Below are 16,088 nucleotides of genomic sequence, written 5' to 3'. Positions count from 1 at the left end.
TCAAAGCAAGCAAGCAAGCAGGGGCTCTTAAAACTGAACCATAAGCTGAAACAAAGGAGATACTATGCAACACCTATTGTTGATGTGTGCTAAATTACAGAATCAGTTTCTGAACAAAGAAAGGACCAATAAGAACTAAGAAGACCTGCAAGGATACTTTGTGATTCTTATAACCCTAAGAAGATATATTTCTTCAGAAGCCTATAAAAGTCCTCACCTTACAGCAAAAGGACATGATGCTTCTGTCTCCAACTAAGCTCATCTGCTACATTCTACTCAAAGAACGTAGAAGGTAGCTATCCAAAAGTGTGAAAATATGAATATGAAACATATAAATTAACGAATGAATGGGAAATTTGGACACAGTATTATTTAGGTTTATAAGAAGCTCAATTTATAGCATATTGGAAGAAAGTGATAGCAAACCTCTTCCATACTGTTGTCAAAAAAAATCAAGTAAATGCACTCTTAAATGAGACTTTGCTTTTATTTTATTGAATGTAGGTGTTAAACTTACACTTGGACTGCTCAATAACTTTCTTTTAATTATCCTACAGTGCTGATCAGATCACTCCATCAAGTTTTAGAGTCAAATACATTAAATAAATTATTGACATAATAAAATGGCTTAAGGCATCAATTTACCCTTTAAAAAACCACCAAAACCTGGAAAAACAAGTCAGATTTTTGGCTCTTGCCCATTGCAGTGAAGTCATGACATTACACCCTTTGTAGTCTCCAGGTAGGATACAAAAACAATGTACAGGAACCAGCAATTCTGTTGCTAAGTGATGCAGCTGTTAATGAAACATCACGTGACCACATCTGACTTAGGTCAGTTCTGCTGTGGCTGTTAAGCAAATCACCTGCTGCTGTTAAGCACAATGTCATATGACCACAACCTGTGACTTAATAATGGCTTTCCCATTGACTTTGCTTGTTGGAAGCTGGCTTGAAGGTCGCAAATGACAATTACATGACTGTGGGATGCTGCAACCATTGTACATGCATGCTGGTTGCCAAGTGCCTGAATAGTGATCATGTGACCACAGGGATGCTGCAACTGTTGTAAGTATAAGGACCAGTCATAAACCTACTTTTTCAGCACCATCATAAGTTTGAATGGTCACTAAACAGGACAGTTGTTAACTGAGGACTACCTGTATAGCTTCCAGGTGGAAAAAGCTTCCTCACCTTGACAAAATGGATGGAATCATATATCACAGTAACCATAACACGATTAGTTGTGCTTTTACCTAGTATGATATATGACTTAAGTCATTAACACTGTAAACTATGTTTTAGAAATTAGCACAGTGTGTGAACCTGGCCACTATGTGATGCATCAGTCAGAAAGGTAATTACATCAGGCTTCTCCAAACTGATGCAAATGCCCATTCCAGTTGACTATGAATTTTGGGTGTTTATTGGCCACACAGTTGGGCATTCTGAGAGCTAAATCCAACTCATATGATCAAACTAAGGCAATCCATATGATCAAACAAACATTTCCAAGAGAACTCTCTAGATATCTGAGACTCTCAGCTTTTATTAAATATGCACAAAGGGAGTAAGCACAAGTCAAATACATATTGCATTTAAGTCAATCCACTGTTCAAGGATTAAACATCAATTGCATGCATAATTGTTACATTAATTATATTTTAATGATTAGACAGATTAATACTGGTTTTTCAATGCCTCAATACACTTATGCATCCTTGTGCAATTAACAAGAAGGCACTGCAAAAACAGCATTTTAGTGCTCTCCTAAATACATTTTCCTAGCTTTTGATAGGTTCAACATACAAATGAATTCACAGAGCAAGAGACATCAGGTTTCCATGTTCCTGATATTGACCTTCATTTCATTATTTTAATAAACGTACAAAAGAATAAGCTGTACAGGAAATATAGAGTCTCAAAACAGAGCCAGTTAGTCCAACTGACAGTGCTGTAGAGGTATTTCCATTATTACTATAGGAAATGCTAAAGAAAATACAATTACCTGTCATATATATGAGAATATTGCTTCTGTCATCAGAAAGCAAACGTTTGGAGCGAGGTGCACTTGCTGGGATTCGGCCCGTTAACACTCTCAAAAAATTTTCCACAGTAACCTAAATAATGAAACAACATCCTGTCTAGCGTATTCATTTAATCCTTCCAAGCTTTATTTTCAAATTAACTGTCCAATAAAATATACACTAATGCATACCACAGCTTATTAATGGATCAATAGATCAGATTAAGTTGTCACATTTCAGTAAGATACAGGAATTTTTAATGTTATTAATGCAATGCTTATTTATTACTGTAGAATAATAGTTTATTTCTTAAACTTATCTAACACATCTACCACCAGTCTAGTCTTCATAATATACATTCAGTGCTTTGAATACCTGTCAAACTGCATTATTTTATCTCTGAGAACCATTTCAACATTTCCTTACCAGCAACACAACTAGGTGTTACCATGGAAAAATGCTCATAAACATGTTTTAAGGCTTAAAATTCTGCATGATTTATGGAAAATAACATTCCAGTGGTTAAAAAGATTTGATCACAGATCATTCATCTGGCCAGCAAAGATAAAAAAAAGAGTCCTTCCATGAAGCTTCACATCTGCTAGCTCTGAAGATAAATTTATAAGGCTCCAAAAGTACTCAGATAACCATGCTTGTGACAGTCACTAACAACACTCAAAATCTCAACCCCTATACAGGTAGTCCTCAGTTAGCGACCACAATTGGGACTGGCAGCTCTGTCGTTAAGCGAAGTGGTTGCTAAGTAGGAGATCATGTGACTATGACTGTGCTTTCCAGCTCAAAACTGATGAGAGTAATCAATTTCACGCTTTCAGCTTTTGTTTGCCTCCTAACCACTCCCCCACCCTTTGGAATGCTCACCCCAGCACTGAGATAATTAGCCAGAAGGGAATTAATGTATTTACATTCATTGGAGAGGAAGGGATTACAAGAGTAAGCAGGCACACAATGGGGAATGCACATCAATAGCAATGTGGTGGCACTGGCAGCCCCAAACACGGTATGCAAACAGCCCAATGTATTCCCTATTGTGTGCCTGCTTACTCTCTTGTAATCCCTTCCTCTCTAATCTCTCTACTCTGCAAGTGGGGAGGAAAAAAACAAACGATTTCTATAGGCAATCTCTCCTTTGTCTGACCCATTCCCCCCCCCCCCCCAATAGAGCAGAGAGATTGGAGAGGAAGGAATTACAAGAGAATAAGCAGACACACATTGAGAAATACACATCAAAAGGAGTGCACTTCAGGGCTGGAAACCGCAAGCGTGCTACACAAACAGCCCAGTGTATTTCCCATTGTATGCCTACTTATTTCTCGTAATCCCTTCCTCTCCAATCTTTCTGCTCTGTAAGTGGGGGGAAAAAAGAAAAACAAAAGGTTAGGCACAGGACAATGCATACTGACTGTAATGTCAACCATGTGACTGAGGGACACTGCAAATGTCGTAAATGTGGGCATTGGTTATAAAGTTCTTTTTCCAGCACTATCATAACTTTGAATGGTCACTGAACAAAGCAGTCAGTAAGCGAGGACTACCTGTACATCATAATGTTTTCTTTCAAGAAGTCACATAGAAAGATAGAGATACCAAAATGTAATAAAATCTTGCAAATTTCTTTTTCCATAAAAAGTGTATGCACTTACAGAAAAAGGCATCAAGAGAACCTTATCTTCTATATACAGAAGGTACATACACAGGTGTAGGGAATTTTTAACCTTCTAGACATTACTAAACTAGACCACTCAACATTCCTCATCTTTAGTCACAATGCTAAAATTCTGAGTTTTGTGTTTGGGATCCATATGTTTTCCATACCTGCTTTAAAAGGTTCAGCTGGGGTCAACACTGTGCCCAATTAACTGGAAAAAATATCTCAGTTTTCAGGTACTGACATATCCCACTAATTAAACAACAATTTGACCAGATTTAGTAGGCTAAAGATTTTTATACTGGAACATGTGAAGTTCTAACACTCGTACATCATTTTGAATGTTTTCCAGGCTTCTCATTATGCTGAAGAACATCTCTGTGGCCCAAGAATTTGCAAGTTCTCACCAAGTCAATTGACCTAAATGTTATCCTTTTCCTCATTGTCTTTCTACATTTTGTATTTAAGAAAGTATTTAAGAATTAACCTCATAATTTCTGTAATCCACTTCCACGTCATCTCCATAGACATTCAGTTCCATGTTTTTGTGACTAAATACAGTGGCTGGAGCTGGATTTCTTGGATTGCAGGCCATATCATCTGCAAGCATTAAGACTATATGACTAATTGGAAAGAAAAGAAATGAAGTTATACAATTTGAGTGCAGTAGCAACACAAAGCCGCAAAAAATGTACACAGTCTGCTAATTTTGAAAGGCTGTTTAGTACTTTTAATCCTATTTTCTATGCAAGGCATTTTGTGACTAAGCCAAAACCTCACACAGAATGAAGAACAGCTTTTAAAAGTTAATAAGGCTAATGTTATTTGCACATGTTTTTGGTTCTATACAATTTACGAAACTCAATAATGCTTGCAAAGTGCTTTAAAACAAGAATAGGTGGCTGGCTAATCCTGAAAATCAATCTCTGAAAATCAATCCATTTTTTCTCTCACTGTACTCATTACCATTGTTTTATCATTAGCATAGATGCTAGTGCAGAGAGCAAAACCAGGGCCAGCTGGCAGATCTAACTTATGCAGAAAGTACCAGGTTCAATCTCTGGGGTCCCTATTAAGAAACAATACTGAGTATCGTCACTTATGGCATGTTAGCCATCTTAGTTAAACTTGGGAATCCATCTTATATTTGTGCCCCTGCAAACAAACCTCTTTCCTGTTCTTAGGCAGGTTTTGAAGCAGGCTGTCAAACCTGGAAGATCTTTTGGACTACACTGTCCTTATTAAGACTGGGCATTTATTTATTTGATATAATTACAGTGATCATACATCCTTTATTTCAGAAAACTGTCCTTTAGATTTATGCATTTTTCTTGGTTTTGCTCTTGAATTTTCCTTTGTAAAGCAAAATCGTGAACAATTAATTTTTTTTTATCCTTATGAACCTCTTTCAGATTTGCCCCTTTTTCAGGTTTGTCCTTTATTTTTTCCAAGAAAATATGGTCACTGTATATATATCCCAACTTTCTCAGTTTGCAAAAATGTCTATGCAACATGGTCACATTTAGATTTTTGAGCCGTTGAATTCATAATTCTTCATAATAAACAAAGTCACCTATTTTCAGGCTATGAAAAACAATGACATATTGTGATGAATTTTTCCAGTTTATTAATCAGATAATAAGCCTTCAGCATGTACATTTGTCAACAGTTGTATATGTCCATTTTAAAATTTCATTATTAGTTCTGATTAAATAACTAAACATATCAGACTACATGTAACAAGTAACAACAGGGATAGACAGGAGTGTAACCAGGACAGAATGCTCAAGGAAACATTCTAGATTATTTATAACTTAATATGGTGTAAGCAGACTAGCATGAAACTTAACAAAACAGTTTCAGGTCAAGGTCAACATCCAGAAGTAGCTTTTGCAAGTAACACTTTCAATAATACTTCCAAAAATTAATTTAATAATATACACATGGTACTGATTTTGAACACTATTTTTCAGACAAATGTGCATATTCATATATCATATAGCAAACTTACTCTGCCGTTGCTTTTTTAAAGTACCTTAACCTGCAGGATATGAAACATGTCATAGATTGCTAAACTGGGCCTAGAGAATACTCATCACATTAAGCTAGAGAACAAGTATAGACATGGCAAAAGGACTATTGTCAAACCTAACTGCCCATAGAATCTATGTCCGCCTTCATTATGAACTGCTATAAATTTTAGCAATCTTGTAGTGTCCCTTGAAAGCTGGAAAATAAGAAAATGAAACACAAAAGTAGAGAGCAATCCTAGACACATGGTGTTCAAGGGCTTCAGAATTCCTAAAAGTTAAAAGCAAATGGGATCTTGAAGGGGTAAAATTTTAGCAAGAAAGCTTGTGTTCAAAAGTGCTTTCCCTCACAAAACCTCAAAAGCTTAATAGAAGAATTTCCCTCTATCATTCAAATCCATAGTTAAATATAGGTCAATGACTGTGAACAGTATTGCTCTGTCAATATCTTGATTTATATGTTAGATTAGACCTGTACTAGTTTTTCATAATTAAGATTGTCAACCAGGTTCATTTTTAAAAACAAGTTAATGAACAGGCATCTAACTAATTAACTTATCAAACAATTTACTTCAATATGTCAGTGCAGGAAAAAGATTAGATGACTAATCCAACAGTAACATATTTGTTTAAAAGGAATTACTTCAGTACAAATACAAACATAATATTGTATAATTGGATCACAGATGAATTAATCTAGAGTAAGTGCTTTCCAGCCATATTCATAAATAAAGACTTGGAATATCGAAGATCAAGCAAAATGTTTCAGGCAGGAAATGTACTGGTAGCTCATTTCTTATGCTATGATCTGTTAACCTATCACTAAGAATGCTATGGACATTAGTCTGAACATCATATTCAAGAGGGAAAATATCTTTGGCCATTCACAAAGAGAACTATATACATTCAGTGGAAAAGCCCTCAATAGAAGAATAGCTAACCAAGTAGTGGGAGCATGTTTCAATGTCTAGGATAACCTTGTACTTTAAAAGCAAATGTGCCAAAGAATTCAACTTAAACTGGAAACTGTTCCTAGGTTATGACCTAATACATGGATTGGTATCACATCCAAAATTTCAGTTTCTCTATGCAGAGTCTATATTTTAATTTTATAGGATACTTAAATCACAATAGATTCTTAGTAATATGGATTGCATCTACTTCAGCTCATAATAATAATGATGATAATAATTTATTACATATATATGCCGCCTGACTCCCAACGACTCTGGGCAGTTTACAAATTGTTAAAAATATTTAAAAACAAGGAACAATACCAAAAAAAAAAAAACCCCACAAAACAAAAGAACAGAGATGGCAGAGAAGTGATCTATACTGTATTGACCATGGTTCTGGATACTCACTTTTAGCTCCAAGTTTACTAGTGATTCTTAATATTTTAAAGGGGTATAATATAGAATACGCTCAATTGTTATGATATTTTAGAAAGCTGTAACATCCAGCATACTTGCACTTCATTCTTTTATTCTTCTTTCGTATCTCCCTTTAGAACCTGTTTATATATTTTCTTTAAAGTGTCTAATCAAAATGCGTAGATATAAAAAGAACAGGAGACAAGACAAGTACAGGATCATCTTGGCAGAGTAAGTAGCCTACTTGATAACATTTTAAAAGTCCCTTCTTACCTATCAGGAATGCCAAGTCTCTTGACGCTTCGGTAAACTGAAAGAGTATTGGCCACGTGGCGATAGTTAAACCAGAATCGAGATGTGCACACCTAAACAAATTAAGAGAGAAATATATGTGTGTATGTGTGTGTGTATGCATAGAGGGAGGGAGGGAATAATAAAAAGCAGAAGATTAAATTCTGTGGCTATAATGCAACAGCATGAGTGTGCAGGAATAAATGGGCCATTCAGCTACAGCTTATTTGGAAATTTCACTAAGGACAAATTCTCATGTCAAACTGAAGAATGGCTGTTCTCTTCCAACTGCAGTCTAATGCCTGCAGTAAAATCTTCAAAAAACCTCTCTACTTTATGTTATTTCTTCTCCCATATGTGCAAATACTTCCTACAACATACAGCATTAAGTAAATTATGGTCAAGGTGATTATGAAGGCTAACTTTTTTCTGAAAAAAATTTATTTTTAAAAAAATTGGCGAAGGCTACTGCTTTAAATGTGTTTAAATAGAATTATTTATGATTTTTTCTGTTCTTTTATGGATATAAAATGATGGGCTTGGATCCATCCAATCTACAGTATCTCTGAATGAAAAGCAATTCTATCACTGTGGAGGCAGGCAATTTTTTATTTTCAATGATATTACTTGGTATATTCCAATATTAGGTTAGGTTAGGTTAGGTTAGGTTAGGTTAGGTTAGGTTAGGTTAGGTTAGGTTAGGTTAGGTTATGACGCCTTACCAAAACTGCCCAATTGTTTGTATGTCCACTTCTAAAAAATTGTTCTGCTTGATCCTGAAGAGAAAAAGTATAAAATTACTGTAGGATTCACATAGACACAAACACAAATTCCAGAAATATTTTAAATGTAATGCCTTCTTATCAAATCTGAAGTAATTTTCTATTTTATTGGAAGAGTTAATTAGCATAAACATTGTACCAATTGACATGTTTACGAAATGTACAGAGCAATCCTATGCACATTTATTTTAAAATATTACCCTCTTTTTAGAAGAGCTTTTTCCCCAGGTAACTTTGCTTTGTATTAAAGAATGCTTTGGTCTGGTAGTACTGCATGTATAAAAAGGCTTTCCTGGATCATATCAAAGAATAATAAAGGATTCTTTCTATTGTCTTGAAACTTGATCAAAGATGACAACATGAAAGGGAAAAAAACCAGAATAAAACAAAAGCAGAAATCCACAAGGAAGGAAAGCTTAGGAAGAGAGCAACCATCCCAATTACTGAAATTCAGCTTTGATTTGAGTACTGCATATGCTTGCAATATAAACAATAGCAATTCTCTAATGCTATTCATCATTTTATTTACTGAAAAGTCTTCATACCACAAACAAAATTGTATCTTAAAAAAATCACTTATTCCAAGTGAGAACATACTGAGTAAGAAATTTATTTCACCCCAGGAATTGCAGAAATTACTCTTAATGAATCAAAATTGGCAAACCAGGAAAAACCTGAATGAAGCCAGAATGATCCACTGATCAGACATTGTTCTCCTTGAATCCTCTAAAACAAACAAATCTGACTTGGATCTATTCCTCCTCTAACAGAACAGAAGCTTGTCATCCAGATAAAGAACAATTTATGAATCCTGACAAGTCTTGACAGACTCCTGCGCCTCTTCTATCAAATGCCATTCAGTCAAGACACTCAAATGATCATAAAGAAATGAATCCCATGATATATGACCAGAAAATACCTCACAATGAAAGTGTTTTTCTTTCTTTCTTAATGTAAAATAGTACAGGGTAAAAATCCACAATTGCAACAGTGACTTTCAAAAATTACTGTAAGGTTGTGATGAACGTTTGTAAGAAACTTGAATAACAGTCAGAAACTAATAAAATCTTCCTAATTGATAATCTTGGACCATCCCAGCAATTAAAATATCCTATAAGAGTCAACCCATAGATGAGTCTGCCTGCTTGATAAATGAAAAACAAAAGCTTGATACGGACCCTCATTTTTAATAATTAAGATAAAGCTTGGAAACAGGGCTTCTTTAATCACTATAACTATTTTATTTTCTCCCTAATGAAGCATCCACCTTTTATATATGATTTTGCTTCCTCTCTTATAATTTTAGCTGCTGATGTTTATGCAAGCTATAGTGGTAATAAAAATAAAGTAGCTAAATATTTAAATATGGTGATAAGGCTTGTGTTTTCATCCAAATATTTTGAGTCGCCCAGAGTCACCCTCTGGGGGAGATGGGCAGCATATAAATTTAATAAAGAAATAGATATTTTGAGAGATAGTTATACAAATGCAGCCAATTATCATTTCTAAGTTGCTAAACAGAACTAGCTATGCAACACTCAGCTGGTATTATCCCAGTGACCGGCCAGAAAATTTCACTTACTTTTCAACAAACTAGAATTCATTATGTATGTGTCTCAGTGTTTCAAGTGAGTAATTTTAATGCTGCTGAGATTATCCCAATGAGTCACTGGGATCACTAGCCACAGTTTTGAATTCTTTACTTGGGATGGTAGCAGCAAGCTATTTGGCCATTCAGAATATGAAACTGACATACAACCAGCTGGTCAGAAACAAATTACATGGTATAAAATTTAATTTGATCATTCTTCTGAAACAACTGAGGTATTTATAAATAAGAAAAGCAAATATTAAGAACCCCATGGCAGTTTAGATCATTACTAGATTAAATAGATAATTCGATTAGATAAATATGATAATTCTGCATTTTGGAAAATAATAAAAGTATACCATCACAAACTGATTTTAAATTCTATGGTATATATAACAGATTGGGATAAGCATTTTACTGACTTATTTGACCTTGTTTGTTCTTTTGCCATTCCCCTTCTAATAGCTCTGATATAATTATAAATAAAATAAACTCTTTCTTGTTCAGTCATTAAGTCGTGTCCGACTCTTCGTGACCCCATGAACCATATTGCGCCAGGCCTTCCTGTCCTTCACTGCCTCCCTGAGTTTGCTCAGTTTCATGCTCAAAACTCTTTCTTACAAAGTGATTAAAACTCACACTGGCAATTTTATGTTTTGGAACTGGTACTATCTCAAATAGATCATAATTAATAATTATTATTATTTTAATTATTAGTTCAATTTTCTGTCCTTGCTTGATCCAAGATTATTAGTCTATTTATTTATTTGATTTCTAGAACTGTCCATCTCAACAAGTGACTCTGGGTGGCAATCTTTGTCTTTTAGAACAAATAAGAACTAAATCAGCTAGAAATTCATTCAGTTTTCAGAATTTAGTTTATCACAGTATTATGGGGTTTTTTTCCTTAGACTTTTTCTTCTTGAGTTCTTTTTCAGCTACACAAATGTTTAAAGATTGGGTTGATAATGTCTTTGTTCAATCTGATTTCAGCACCACTGAAAATAATAGGACTGTTCCCTGCTATGCAGTGGTAAAAAAAAAACAGTTTGAATTACTTAAAGCTTGCATTTAATTGCAGCCTTAAAACTTCTCTAACTCAATTCAGGATGCAGATGCTCAACGTCAATTTTAGGTCATTTTTGGAAAATACCACATTACTCCTGACTCTGCCCATGGGACCCTAGTTTGCTTTATTGTCTCTTTTTTTCTTTTCATCCAATTTAAACTTATAAATATAACTCTTGGGGGAAACTTTAATTGAGTTGACCTGAAAAAATGCCAGGTTTTGTTTTCTAAACTTCCAGAGCTTGGGCAAATGTATTATCATCACAGCAGTGTGACAAATAAGTTGGAACTAGGGGTCTAATGAATACTATTTCATGTAATTATCCAGCTTGTTCTGTAATCTATGTATCTGATCCTTTCCCATCCTTGTTATGGGATTGTTACAAAAAACTGATGTTGTAACATAAAACAAAGCATGTACATGTTCAGTCATTCTTTTTAAAATCATTATTGCAAGAAACATTAAATCAATTAAAAAGCCTTAACAAATCTAAATAAATAAATCTACTAAAGGCTACAACCATGAAAGCCAAGTGGACCTTCCCTGTTCCCTGTTTCAGCTGAAAAGACCAACAAATAGATCAGTGGTCTGTTACCCCAATTCCCTGTTGGTTTTCTTGAGGGATCTAGCCAGCTATTATTGGAAACACAATACATGAAGGGATGACTTCTGAGTCTGATCCAGAACAACTTGGTTACATTTAAAAATGCAAAATCAACATCCTTTTTACATTGCTAGGTATATATAATGTATATAGAAAATAGCAAATGAAAGTTATTTTGAGAGTTGGAACAACTCTCCAGGAGAAAAATGACAATGGGATCTAAGAAAAAATGGGAATTATACACAAGAGATATACAAAACTGAAACTGGCACTGCTACCCCATCCCCCTAAAACCATGGGGCTTGCTTGAGATATTCACTTAATTAACTTCTACTTCAAAGGATCTCTACTGTTTAGAACCATACACCACTTTGAAGACAAAATACGGTTTGGAATTTGAATACAGTACTTGTTTGCAACTCCTTAAAGCAGCCTGGTCTTTCCCCAGGATTGCATGGGTACCTTCTGCAGCTGCCCTATGATCCCAGAGAAGGCACATTTGGTTCAAGGGAATGCATACAGGAGGTACATTTGTTCCCCCACACACTGCAAAGTATCGTTCTGCATTTGAATTCAAAGAGCTGCAGTCTGATTCCTGTTCAGCTACGCCTCCAGAGAAAACACTGGGAAGAGTTTTGCAGCATTTCCTCTGGAGTTGTAGACAGATTCCCACAGGTGAGAACTCTCATTTCAGGGCCAGTGAAGGGTAGTGATTAAGGTGTTGGATAAGGAATGGGAGATGTAGCTTCTACTACACTTTCAGCTGTGGAAGCTCGCTGGAGACTGGAGACAGTCAAGTCTCAGCCCAACCCACCTCATGGGTTCTTGTAAAAACGAAACAAAACAGGAGGACAGCACTATGTATGCCACCTTGAGCTTCTGAATGAAAAGTGGGACGTAAATGATTTTGATGGAGGAGAAGATTGAGATCCTGCCTCCTGGGATTTCCCCACTCTTTTAGCCAACATGTGGTGGTGTCTCTTCCTCTCCAGTCACACTGAGGCCTCGCTTTGCTGCTTTCTTCCCTCACAAAGCCCAACTGCTGTTTTTTAACCTTTTCTCTCCAAACTTTTCCTTCTCTTCTCTTATGACAAGAATGCGGGGGACGGCGGTTACGTGCCAGCAAGCTGCCGTTTTTCGTGCATTTCCCTCGGCCAACTAGAAGGACCACTAGCCAAGCTCCGTGAAAGGAAAGCATGAAAGGCGGCAACCGGGTGAAGAAGAGTAAGGCACAGAAACGACTCGAGAGGACCAGGACCAGGACCGAGCAGCAGCAGCAGCATCCCTGCCAGATGCCATCAGGGGGCGGTCGAGCACCCGACCGGAGAGACCCCATTAGATCCATCCCCGCTCACTCCTCCTCCCGCTCGCCTGCCGGACTGCAATGACGGCTCGGGGCGGGAAAAAAGCTAGAAGGCAGATGCCAGCGGTGGAGCAGAGCACTTCCGACACGCATTTCCAACCCCGCATTCAATTGTATGGCGACAGACAGCTAGATTCTAAAAGTCTCAGGCCCGTTTTATTTTTAGGCGGTCGCTCTTGACTCCCGCGCATTTGCTCACTGCAACCACGACCAACCCCTGGACGCGGAAATGCAAGTCCCGGATTTGAGATCCACGCGCGGCAGGAAAAGGAAAAGAAAACCAAAAAGCAAGGCACCCGGGAGAGTCAAGACGTGCAGCCAGCCATAGCCCTTCCCTTTGCGGCGTACCTGCACTCCATGACCGAGCGCTGAACTGCAACGGCTCAAGAAAAGCAGCAGCGCCGTGGCTGCGGGAAAACAACACCCCCTCAGGCTGGAGGCAGCCATCTTGCAGCTCTCTCAGGGCCCAGGAAGGAGGAAGAGCGGCCGAGCATTGGCTATCGCCGCGTTGTAGCTCCTCCTCCTTTCCTTCCCTAAAGTTTGCGAGGCGCTGCTCCCGGCGCCGGGGTGGCTAAGGTTGGAGTTGGAGGCGCGGGCATCGATCTCTCGGTTCTGATACATGGACGGTGACTTGGAAAGAGATCGCAAGCCTTGTGGCGATACTGACCTAAGTTAGTCGAACAGCTAAAATGTTGGACATTGATATTAAACCCTATTCCTCTTGAAGTGTTGCCTCCTGCTTAATTGGAAAGGACATGCATCAGCTAAACATCCTTCTAGGCAGAGTTTTTCTCAACCTTGGCGGCTTTAAGACTTGTGGACTTCAATTCCCCATGCTGGCTGGGGAATTCTGGGAGTTGCAGTCCACAAGTCTTAAAGCTGCCAAGGTTGAGAAAAACTGTTCTAGGCGCTCCATCAGGAGTTTTACTGACAGTATGTCAACGTAACATCTCAATAAAATAAAAGCAGAACTTTCCCGTTTTACATCATGGTATTTAGCAACTGAGTCACTGAAGCCATAATAATCCCAATTACTCAGGCTGAATCGTAATGTTACTGTCCTTGCAACTTATGAAGGCGTTGCTGACCATCAGGGTAGATAATGTATGGACAATAACAATGTAATAACTGTCATCCTTTATTCTAACTGTTGGCAAACTGATATACCTAAGTTTTCTATTGTTTTCTTATTCTCTTTTTTCTATTGTTTTCTTTTCTCTGTAGTATTTCATTAAATAAAGCTAATTAATAATTTTAAAACTGGTGTTTAAAATACGGATTTCTGTTTTTCTAGACTGGCTTACAGGTCCAGATGCAAGCATTTCATCAAAAAAGCATTGTGGCATGTGATTGCTTATATAATTTACCTCACTTTGAAGTGGGGACCTGGTGCAGTACACTTTGGGATTTGTAATAAATTGGGATCTGGAAAATATACCTCCTCAACCAAAAATTTATGGAAGAAATCTTCTCTTTCTTACAGAAGGAAGCTCTGTAACTTTGCCAAGCAGCAGCAGAATTGTTCAGATCAGAAAGAGGGTTTTTCCTTGCAAAGAAAAAAACTTTGCAGATGTTTGTTTTGATTTTTGTCCCATACTTTCACTCAAGTTGTTCATCATGTGCAGAGTGTAAGAAAGATGACCTTGACGGAGATAGGTGAGATCCATTACCAAAGCAGCAAGGGGAAAAAATGTAAGTCCAAAATAAGCATAAAGCATGCAGAAGCAGCTGAGACACCTCCCTAATTCACGTGGCTATAAGAAGGGGAGGAGGTATTGCACAATCACACTTGCAAGATTCTGTTATGATTGATTATGTGTCATCAAGTTGTTGTTGACACTTAGCAACCACACAGATTGATTTTCTCCATGATGATCTGTCCCTAACTTGGTCCTTCAGATCTTCCAACTGTGCGCTTGTTGCTATTGTAACTGAGTCCATCCATGTTGCTGCTGGTTGTTGTCTTCTTGTCTTTCCTTCCACCTCAGAGCCTTCTCCAGAGGCAGGTCTTCATGTAATATGTCTGAAGTAGGATAATTGGAGACTGGTCATTTGTGCCTCAAGTGAGAACTCTGGGTTGATTTGTTCAATGATTCATTTTTTAATTTTCTTGTCTGTCCATAATATTCTTTGGAGTTTTCTCCAACATCTGTTATACCCAATCTCAATAAAAGTGTCTTAGCCTTCCTGTGGAGTTGATTCCTGGTCTGGTCTGCCTGGCAGGACTGACATCATGACACCAACAAACAATCTTTCCCATAATATACAGCTGTCAAAGTTGGACACTGAAAAAATTGAGAGAAAGAAGATAGCCACCTCCACATTATGGATATGGATATACTTGCTAAGAGTGTTATGGTCTGCAAAAGCAACCAATCAATTAGCCCTGAACCAAATAAAAGTTAATGATGATCAGTGGGCAGAAATTCATACGCTTTGGGCCTGGGATATGAATGGTTGATGGACTAGAAAAAAATAACTATGCTTTCAAAATAGAAGGAAGTAGAAGGGAAAGACAACAGATAACGTAAGTAAAGAGGATCAAAGAGATTACAAGAATGTAATTGGAGGAGCTATGAGTTTTTGCTAAGACAGGTCAAGATGACAAGTAGGGATATGCAAAATTCAGCAATTCAGGAATGGAATAGTCTGGAGAATTCCAGAATATTTTGTTTCCTCTCTCAACAATGCCAAATTTCTCCCAGATCATGCCCTTCTGGGGGTGGTTTTAATTCCCTGGAAGCAGTTTGAGGTATCCCATATATGGTATTCAGTCTCCCATCCAAATGGTAACCAGGCCTGACTTTGCTTAGCTTCCTAGCTGAGGTTATCCAGATGTTGCCATCTGCTGAGAAAAAGTGAAGTCTCTGAGTTCAGCTTGTCTCCTAGCAATTATATAGACATGTCCATGTTGTTTTCCTGGCAACAGTATGGAAATAGTTTGTCACTGCCTTTTTCCATAATTTTTATTTTATTTTATTCCCAGTCAAGTTTAATGACTTAGGATTCTGGGTGATCTCTCAGTAATCAAATCTGATATGGTGTAGCTTTTTCAAAATCATCCAAAATCCATACTGTGGATTATCAGGAGTCAAGCCTTGATGTGAAGGCAACTTTATGTTTTTATGAAAAAAAGTCTAACTGCATTCAGATATAACACATTAAGGTTTGATGTTATATTAATGAGCTCAGAATCATGCACTTTGTGTTATTAGCCTGAATGAAAGATCGACTCTTAGGAAAATATTTAGCCAGTGGTTTATTATTTACAAAGGAGAGGAAATCATAC

The 16,088-nt window shown here is 37.2% G+C and overlaps 1 protein-coding gene across 1 annotated transcript in view; it reads right to left on the bottom strand.

Moving 5' to 3' along the window:
• Window positions 1-13,301, bottom strand: part of PIGK (phosphatidylinositol glycan anchor biosynthesis class K) — a 110,935-nt gene extending 97,634 nt beyond the window's left edge. The window contains exons 1-5 of the mRNA XM_088153102.1: window positions 13,148-13,301; window positions 8,113-8,166; window positions 7,373-7,464; window positions 4,184-4,319; window positions 2,009-2,120 (exon numbers count right to left, since the gene is read on the bottom strand). Coding sequence (XP_088009228.1) covers window positions 2,009-2,120; window positions 4,184-4,319; window positions 7,373-7,464; window positions 8,113-8,166; window positions 13,148-13,246 — 493 coding nt within the window. The 5' untranslated portion in view covers window positions 13,247-13,301. The remainder of the gene's footprint in view (window positions 1-2,008; window positions 2,121-4,183; window positions 4,320-7,372; window positions 7,465-8,112; window positions 8,167-13,147) is intronic.
• Between the last annotated feature and the right edge of the window lie 2,787 nt (window positions 13,302-16,088).

Source organism: Python bivittatus, unplaced genomic scaffold (assembly GCF_059951505.1).
Source record: "Python bivittatus isolate LINGU-HERP-01145 unplaced genomic scaffold, Pbiv_v1 ctg000700_np1212, whole genome shotgun sequence".
Taxonomy (NCBI): domain Eukaryota; kingdom Metazoa; phylum Chordata; class Lepidosauria; order Squamata; family Pythonidae; genus Python; species Python bivittatus.
Note: the sequence above shows the minus strand (reverse complement) of the source record. Positions and strands in the feature narration are given on the sequence as shown.